General features: G+C 32.4%; 1 protein-coding gene across 1 annotated transcript; it reads left to right on the forward strand.

The window, feature by feature from the left end:
* Positions 1 to 5035: 5035 nt before the first annotated feature.
* On the forward strand, positions 5036 to 8845 carry LOC116114301 (PAP-specific phosphatase HAL2-like). The gene is made up of 3 exons (XM_031400455.1): positions 5036 to 5521; positions 7539 to 8226; positions 8349 to 8845. The coding sequence occupies exons 1-3, from the start codon at positions 5116 to 5118 to the stop codon at positions 8650 to 8652; spliced, it is 1398 nt and encodes a 465-aa protein (XP_031256315.1). The 5' UTR covers positions 5036 to 5115; the 3' UTR covers positions 8653 to 8845.
* Positions 8846 to 9000: the final 155 nt, after the last annotated feature.

Consider the following 9000-nt stretch of genomic DNA (forward strand, 5'->3'; position numbering starts at 1 on the left):
AGCAATTGGGATAAATCCAGATACTCTAGTGTGAAAGAGATAGATCGTCCCTACCACCAACTAAAGTATATGATTATCATTTATCGTTGAATTTTCATATTGAACCATGAGAAGTTGCGCAATCAAGGATTTAGTCTTTTTTTTTTTTTTTTTTTTTATTCGGGGTATCCAGGCTAGTTTTCGCACCTCAATTAATTCTTTGGGATCTTGAAACTACCGGTCGGGTAAGAGTTTTAGTGACTACCCCTATTCGCATCCGAGGAAGAATTTGAACTCAAAACCTCTTAAGTAATGCATTCAAAAGTTCCTATCGAACCACTCAATCACCTAGAGTTATTTAATCAATGATTTAGTCCCTTGGGATGGTTTAAACATAATCTATTTTACTGTTGAATAATACTACACATACAACATTATGCGACAAAATATGATTGGTTGATTTTAAATTAAAATTAAACTTTCACTCAATCATCTTTTGCCAAATAAGTGTAGTATTATTATTTAGTGTTAAAATCTTCTAATCCCATCATGATTAAGATCAAATTTTTTCTTCATTTCTTTTAAGTTAAAAAGTAACCCACCACTAAGGCAATAACTTTGTTGGATGATAGGCTAGTGCTGTGATAGCAAGTATTATTGAGTTCATTAGCTGATTCTGAGTGAGGCCCATGTTAACAAGCCCATTACTAAAAACAAACACCTCATGAGTCATGAACATATGTAAAGTTACTTAAAAGATTGACAATTTATTGGATGGGTAATACTATGCTGACAAACAAATCTTATAAACTTTCTTTCACAAACCCAATGTAGCACCACGTCAACTCATGACTTTGACAAAACATGAATGACATTTCCTTAGGAATGAACGGTCGTTCATCGTATAAGAAACGACCATTTTATAAGGAATGAATGATCGTTCCACAAGAAAGATACGATTTTGACTAAACATGAACGACTGTTCCTTAAGAATGAATGGTCGTTCATTGTATAAGAAACGACCATCCATGAGGAAGAAATGGTTGTTTCGTAGGAAGGATGACCTTTCCATCATAGAATGGTCGTTCCTTCAGGTGGAATGGCCATTCCATAGGACGAAATGGTCGTTCCTTGGAGATGGAATGACCTTTCCATAAGGAATGGACGTTCCTCATCCAAGGAATGAATGTTCCATCCAAGGAACGACGATTCCTCCATTCATGACGGTCATTTCTTATAAAGGAACGACAATTTCTTAGTTCTAGTTGAAATCATTTTGCGACAGTTTCGATGGGAGCTGCCAACTCAGGTGCCACGTGGAGTTTGTGAGAGAAAATTTGTAAAATGCGTTTGTTAGATTATCTTTATTTTTATTGGATTGTTGGATGGAAAATATTTGGATGTTTCTATACCTTAAAATCAATTAAAAAAATTATATTTAAATAAATTTTAATTTAATCCAGAATTAACCTTTTCCAAATCCTCTTTTAACTTCTCCACTTTCCTAATTTTTTGTAAGTTTCTACTTTTCAACTTTTGTTCGTTCTTAAAAACTTATGATTTAGAAACGATTATGGAAAACCCATAAAACCAAGATTAGAAAGAATATTTATTGCCATGATTTTGCAAACAATACCATATACAAAATTTTATATTCTACGAAATCAAATAATTTATAATGTAATGAAAAAAAAAAAAAAATTCAAGTGATTTACTTCAACCTAAAAGTTATACACAGAATATGAAAGTAAAGGTAAACAAATTTGAAATTTTTTCTTTTAATATATAAATTCAAAATTTAAAAGTCTATAGAATTGATTTAGGGCATAAATTCGAAACATAAATTAATATCATTAAATTAAATAAATAGATTATGACATTAAAATTGCAAGATATTTAAAATAATAATAATTGAATTCAATAAATAGATTATGATCTTATAATTGCAAGATATTTAAAATCTTTAAAAAGTAGAAAAACTTTTTAAAAATCATAATATTGAGTTCTTTTTGGTAATTTGCATATACAATATATTTTAAAAAATTTTAAAATTGATAATGAGGCTTAAAAAGATTTTTAGTGGCGCTTGAATAACAACACTCTTGAGTTTATTCTCCTCAATCACTCAATGTAATGTTGTTTAAGTTTTGTTATCAAAATATATTTTAAAAAAATTATAATTAATTTTATTACAAATAATTAAATCTAAAAAAATATTATTTATCCAACTTATTTAAAATAATTTAATTTTTAGTTTAAATTATAACATCTTAAATTTTAAATAATTAAATTTATGTTTTTACTATTAATTTCTTTTGAAACAGTTAAATTTAGCCTACAAGAAGGGCTGTAAATGGTGTGAGCTTGAATCCCGATGGACTCCTTAGTAAACCCATAAAGCTTAGCTTGCTTTAAAGTTATTATCGATGTTTTATACCTGGACCGGCCCCTTGACCCAATCAAGGCACGATCCCCAGGTCAGATTGGTGACATAAGATGATATAATAAAAAATTTAAAAGTATTGTATTTTGGGCCAGAAAGGAAATGTTGAATTGAATTAATTATCCTTCGAAAACCAGATATCACACATTACCAACACGGATCCAGCTTAAGCTTTGCCAGTTCTGGGTTAGTGAATCGACTGGTAGTCTCCAAATCTAACATGCAGCATTTATTATAAATGCCATAGGCCTGGTTACAAATATTTACATTATGATTAATGGCCATTGGGCTGGGTAGTGCTGAATTAGGCCTACATTACATTAAGGCCCATCAATTACTAATTTTAAATCAACACTTGGTCTGTTAGTGATGTTGCCCAAAAATAAGATAGAATTAAGCATGTGGGATTTGTAGTTTTCCGTTTTTATCTAGAGTTGAGTAACTAGTTCTTCAATAATATTGATTAGATTAAAAGTCATTCAATCAAGATTGCTTCCTTGATTAATGAAATGACGTCAAGTGTGAACGAAGCCACAAATCAACTTATTAGATGCATAACGTCATCTTGACAAAACCATATCAATCTTCAAAATCTACATCCCTAAAAGCTTAATTACATTTCCATCCCTTGTTTGAGAACTAACAAAGTTCAACCCAACCGGGATACAGTAAATTAGACATTGAACATACCTCTAGTTACCTCTTTACTCACTAGGGTTAACTATACCCAAAGGGTTTTGTATATGATTTGTATGAAAGATATTTACCACATTTGTGTAATTATCTTAGTCCATTAGACTTGTAGAGTGTTTTGTGGCCTCGAGGATTAGGCAAGCTCCAATGTGGGTCTAAATATCTCAATTACTTTAAAAAAGAAAAAAAAACATGTTGTTGAAGCCTTAATTCTACAAATTTAAAACTACTATTGTTAAATGCATTGTCTAGACCACTGTTAGATACCAGAAAAGCTTTACCGGACGGGTGGAACTTTGTTAGTTTCTCAAACAATGGGTGAAATATTGATTTTTTTCCCAAACAGAAGGTGGGAAGATGTAATTGGGCGTCCATATAATTATTAATTGGAAGTGAAGGTAAGTATTACAAGTAAAGTGTAGGTGAAGTCTAATAAGTGATGGTGCAATTGATTAAGACGATTCATGATCTGCCTAATATATCCAAGCACATTTTTATTGCCGACCATTTTTTTCAGATGGAAGTTGGAATTAGCACCTCCCATTTGCTTTCATTCAAAATTAGTGGGCAAACGCAAATTAAGCTTTTTTTGGTTTCAAACCTGTTGGCAAATGGCCTTTTGAAACAAGTTAATTAAGTTTATATATAATTAGTAATTGAAAATTTGTTTTAATGCAGTATGATGTTTACCCAACTTGTATATTTTTTAGCAATACAGTTAAAATTTATGATGGGTTTTTTAAAATAATAAATTAGATTAAATGAGTTTCCAAAGGATTATGATTTTTATTTGGAAAAGATAAAGATGAATTCCACAAGTTTAAGCAGATGGGATGGGAGTGGAAAATGGAAATGAAGAAGCACAAAATTTCCACGTCAACCACTAAGTAAAATGAATCAAATATGATGATGAAGTAGACCCTTTTCAAGATTAAATCTATACAGTATATATATCTATCTATCAAACACAAAAAGATTCCAATTTCACCGCTTAATTTGATTTACTTGTTTTATGTCATTCCTCTTCAATTGATTTGCATTATCCTTATCTTATATTAACGTACTTATGAACTCATCATATATCTTCTTCTTTAAATGTTATTATAATTATTTATTTTTTTGGTTAAATATATCATAAACACATTAAATTTAGGTCTTTTTGTTTAAGATTTCATGATCCCATTTAAATTATTAGTGATAAAATCATTTAGGACCTGGGTTATTTTTTATTCAATTAATAAACGATCCCTTAATTAATTTTCTCTAACAATGATTACTTTCTATTTACTTTAAAAAATTTAGTTTAACCTTATTTAAATGAGTAGTATAACACTTCCAAAGATTATATACAAATTCGTTCTTACAAAATAATGTGATAATACTCTTGTACTGTAATATCATTCACTATCATTTAATATTAATTCATTTAGTTATATTTTTACACGTCATTTTGTATGAACAATAATACTATATTTATAAAGAAATCTTACGAGTTCTTCTTATAAAGAGGGGTATTTAATAGATGAAAAAGAAAAACCATCTCAATTTCTATACGCGTTAATTGATATGCCAATGCAAAAAGTCTTTTATTTTCGTAGTTATCATAAAAGTTGAAGTTTATTGGAATAAAAATACTATGTATCAGAATTTAGAGAGGAAATGAACTCTCTAAGGTAAATAAATTAAAATTCTATCCTAAATTGCTTCTTCTTAATTCTTATAAACACTCTGTTCATCTTCATCATAAAAATAAAATAGAAAAAACAACACAAACACAAACACAGAAAAGAACAAAAGGTCAAGTGTCTGAAGGTAGCTTTCAGCAACATGGTTGCTTTTGTTGAAAATGTCGTTGCACAACAGCTTTAACTGCAAGTTACTGTTGTGTTGGGTTTCTTTATAAATATATTCCATCTTCACAATTACAGCGTCACCAATCATCAGAAACCACACAAAACAGAGGACCAACAAAGAGTCATTTGCTAGTCAATTAAGTTAAGATGCCTTTAAATTGTTCAAGTCTTGTAACCCAATTGCCATTTATCCAAACAACAAGACGATTATTAAATCCCCACCATGTAAAATTTCACTCCTCCTCTTCTTTGTTCAGTTTCCAACACATCACAATATGCAACCAATACAAAAACAAAACATCCCACGTCGTTTCTTTGTCCAAGTTTGATACAAACTATTCTGTTTCTTCTTCAATAATGGAGGAGGAGGAGCAGCACGAAAGTCTCACTCTTGATAAGTCTTTAGAGGCTAAGTACTCTAAAGAATTGGATGTTGCTGTGAGAGCTGTGCAGATGGCTTGCTTTCTTTGTCAAAAAGTGCAGGAAAATTTCATTTCTAAGAGTAATAATCAGGTCCACTCTAAGGATGATAATTCTCCTGTTACAGTTGCAGGTATATTCACTATTTTTTTTTTTTCCTGTTTCATTTGTTTTCTGTTGTTGTGTTTTGAACTGGGTATTTGTTGTTGTGTTTGTTGCAGTGTGTTTTGACATTTTTTTGCTACAGAATTGTTCTTTCTAATGAAGTATGGTTGGTTCAGTATTTGTTTCATTGAATTGTTATTACTGTCTATCAATTCTTGACTTTCTACTGGATATTAATACTTACAATTAACAATTTTGATAAGGGTTGGATAATTTGTGGCTAAAAATGAACACATTGTGCTAAGAATATTTGTTATCCTCGTTGGGTGGGGAGAACTGTAGAATCTCACTAATTGACTTCAGAAGCAATAATGCAAGACAGCCCATCTTACTAAAATATTAAAGATAACTCCATCCACTCGTTCATGGAGGTGTACTGTGACTTGTTTCTTCTGGAAAATATGTAAAATTCTTGTTTTTTATGCAGCCAAATATTGGAATAACTTTGATTCACCAGTTTTAGCTACTTGAAGTACAGAGCCAGAAACGGATGAGAGAAAATTTTATTTTTATTTTATGTCTTTGCAGTGTTTTACAGACGTTTTTTCATTGAAGATAAGATTATTATTTCAGGCAATAGTTGAGAATACTAATTTTTATCCTTCGGCTGTAGGTAGATGTTGTACATAGATGATAGATTGATGGCAATATTATGTACAATTTTGATGGATTATGCTGTCATGTGTCCTTTCTAAATTTCAGAATGCGAATTTCCTTGTGGTTGTGACTGTCTTTATAAATATGTAGAACCATTTCAGTGTTGGACATTCAGAAAACCTAGAATTTTGAGGTGGAACTATGGACTTCTGTACCTATTTTGGGCTCATATTTCTGTACAGGAAGTAGTATGCAGTAACATATTATAATGAGGAGGGTTATAGCACTTTCTTTTAAGATTAAATTAAAAACTCAGTCTCATAAGCTGCATCATCTATTAATGTAGAATTGGTTTAGAGCTCTCTATTCACCATGTATGAGCTGCATATCTATTAATCATTTCAGCTATTTTGAGTTTTCAAGAATTGGATTGGAGGATATTCTGTCATTCGGCTCATGCCTGTCAACTTGGATCAATCTATTAATAACAAATACATATTCTCTTTACTTGCTAAAAGTTGCTCCTTGTTTATTGTTCCAAAATTATTACAAGCTAATCAGAGATTCTAGTTTGACATAGCTGTTTTCTGCTAACTGGTATGATTTTGGATATTAGAACCCATGTGATACTTATGCTACATCATCCTACTTTGTCTATTGAACATTCAATCACTCTCTTTCTGTTGCCATATAGACTATTTCTCTAACAATGTCAATGTACTTCTGCTCTCAGCAGAGGTACATGCTCAGCTTCTTCAGGGGAAGAACATGATAAATTTGCTATTTGTTGTCAGGCATCATTTGTTAGCCTTGTCGATGCACTTGTTTTCTTAAGAAAAGCTAACTTTGCTGTAATTTCACCCTCTAAATTGAGAAAGCTGCTTTCAAATGCTTAGGGTAGATGATTTTTTGCAGTAATATAGTCAAAGCCACATCTGGTTTATTGGTTAACACATTTAATTTCTTTGTAATCTAGTCTAAACACTGTGTTAGCAGGGCTTGATAAGGTTTCAGATCATGGTTCTAAACCCATGTCACTGAGAAATTATCAACTTGATGATATTAATCAAGATAGGATCTATGTGATGATTGATGATTTATGAAGAATCAACTGTGAAGTATAAAAATGTAAAGAAAAAGTGAGAGAGCTATGACCAAATGACTGTGTGTACTTGGATCAAATTTTTTCTTCTGTTGCTTTGCATGTTATTATACGGAAATTTTTTAAGCATCTAAATGTTGATTGAATGTTTCTTTAAGAGTTGTTTGCTATTCTTAGAACACGAAAATTGGATATTTTATTTGGCATAATTGATAATCCCAAAAACTTTGCAAAATAGTTGTATTATTGGCTAATTTCTTTTTCACACCATGAAAATTGAAAACAGATTGGAGTGTCCAAGCAACTGTTAGCTGGCTACTTTCTGAGTCATTTGGGAGTAAAAATGTGTCAATCGTTGCTGAAGAAGATGTCCAAAGTCTGTCCAAGGCTGAGGCAGCTGGCCTGTTAGAAGCTGTGGTGAAAACTGTGAATAACTGTTTAGCTGAAGCACCACGATTTGGGCTCCAAGGTCCACTGATTCCCCTTGGGACCTCGGAGGTTCTTGAAGCAATCAGTCGATGCAACTCAAACGGGGGCCCTAAAGGAAGATTTTGGGCACTTGATCCTGTTGATGGCACGTTGGGGTTTGTACGTGGAGATCAGTATGCTGTTGCTTTATCATTGATAGAAAATGGAGAACCTGTGGTTGGAGTTCTTGGGTGCCCCAACTACCCGATGAGGAAAGAATGGCTGAGTTATCATCACCGCTATCACAGAATTATATCCAAATTGACCCCACCCACATCTGAATCTTGGGACAAAGGTTGTGTGATGTATGCAAGGAGAGGTAGTGGAGAGGCTTGGATTCAGCCTTTGATCCAAGGAAATAAGAAGCTGGTGTGGCCAAACTCTGCAAGGCCAGTTAATGTTTCCTCCATAGAGAATCCGGCACTGGCAACTTTCTGTGAACCAGTTGAGAAGTCAAATTCAAGTCACTCCTTCACCGCAGGACTAGCTCACAGTGTTGGTGTTAGGTGCATACCTTTTTTCTTTAGTCTCCTTTCAAGATTTCCTGTGAAATTTATTTAATTGTGATGGCATTGATCACCATTTCCTTTTTCATTCTTTTACTAATATGTAAATTTATTGACTGCAGGAAGCAACCACTACGTGTATACAGCATGGTGAAGTATGCAGCCATAGGTCGCGGGGATGCTGAAATATTTATGAAGTTTGCAAGGTCTGGATACAAGGAGAAGATATGGGATCATGCAGCCGGCGCTGTTATCATCGAAGAAGCTGGAGGTGTGGTGACTGATGCAGGAGGACGTCCACTGGACTTCTCAAGGGGCATATACGTAGAAGGACTCGATAGAGGCATAATTGCTTGTGCTGGAGCCAAACTTCATGAAAAAATCATCAAGGCTGTTGATGCTAGTTGGGACTCCTCTAGTCTATAAACTTATGCTTTATAAAATCAACAATAACAAACCACATTTCCATTATAATGAATTTTGTTTTGGTGTATGTGTATAGGCTTGTAGAAATCAGCCTTATTTATATTCTATTTGTGTAGCAGCAGCTCTTTTGTAAAGTCTCTTAGAATAATGAACTGCTTAAATGATAGGGATAAATCCCTTCTTTTTTTTTTTTTTTTTTTCAGTATGAATGACAATGGTTCACATCTTAAAAGGTTCTTACTCATTGAAATGCATCTAAAATCTTCTAGAACAACGATAAGGATGTAGCATTTAAGATGATAAATTTTAGGTCCAGATTAAACCAATAAACCATTGCACTTAATTGTA

The sequence above is a fragment of the Pistacia vera genome, unplaced genomic scaffold (assembly GCF_008641045.1).
Source record: "Pistacia vera cultivar Batoury unplaced genomic scaffold, PisVer_v2 Contig1217, whole genome shotgun sequence".
NCBI lineage: Eukaryota > Viridiplantae > Streptophyta > Magnoliopsida > Sapindales > Anacardiaceae > Pistacia > Pistacia vera.

What these genes read in the sequence shown, in the direction of transcription:
- LOC116114301 (XM_031400455.1), top strand. Translation starts at nt 5,116, where the DNA reads ATGCCTTTAAATTGTTCAAGTCTTGTAACCCAATTGCCATTTATCCAA. An exon ending in TTCTCCTGTTACAGTTGCAG is followed by an intron (nt 5,522 to 7,538) that starts GTATATTCACTA and finishes AATTGAAAACAG; the next exon opens with ATTGGAGTGTCCAAGCAACT. An exon ending in GCTCACAGTGTTGGTGTTAG is followed by an intron (nt 8,227 to 8,348) that starts GTGCATACCTTT and finishes TATTGACTGCAG; the next exon opens with GAAGCAACCACTACGTGTAT.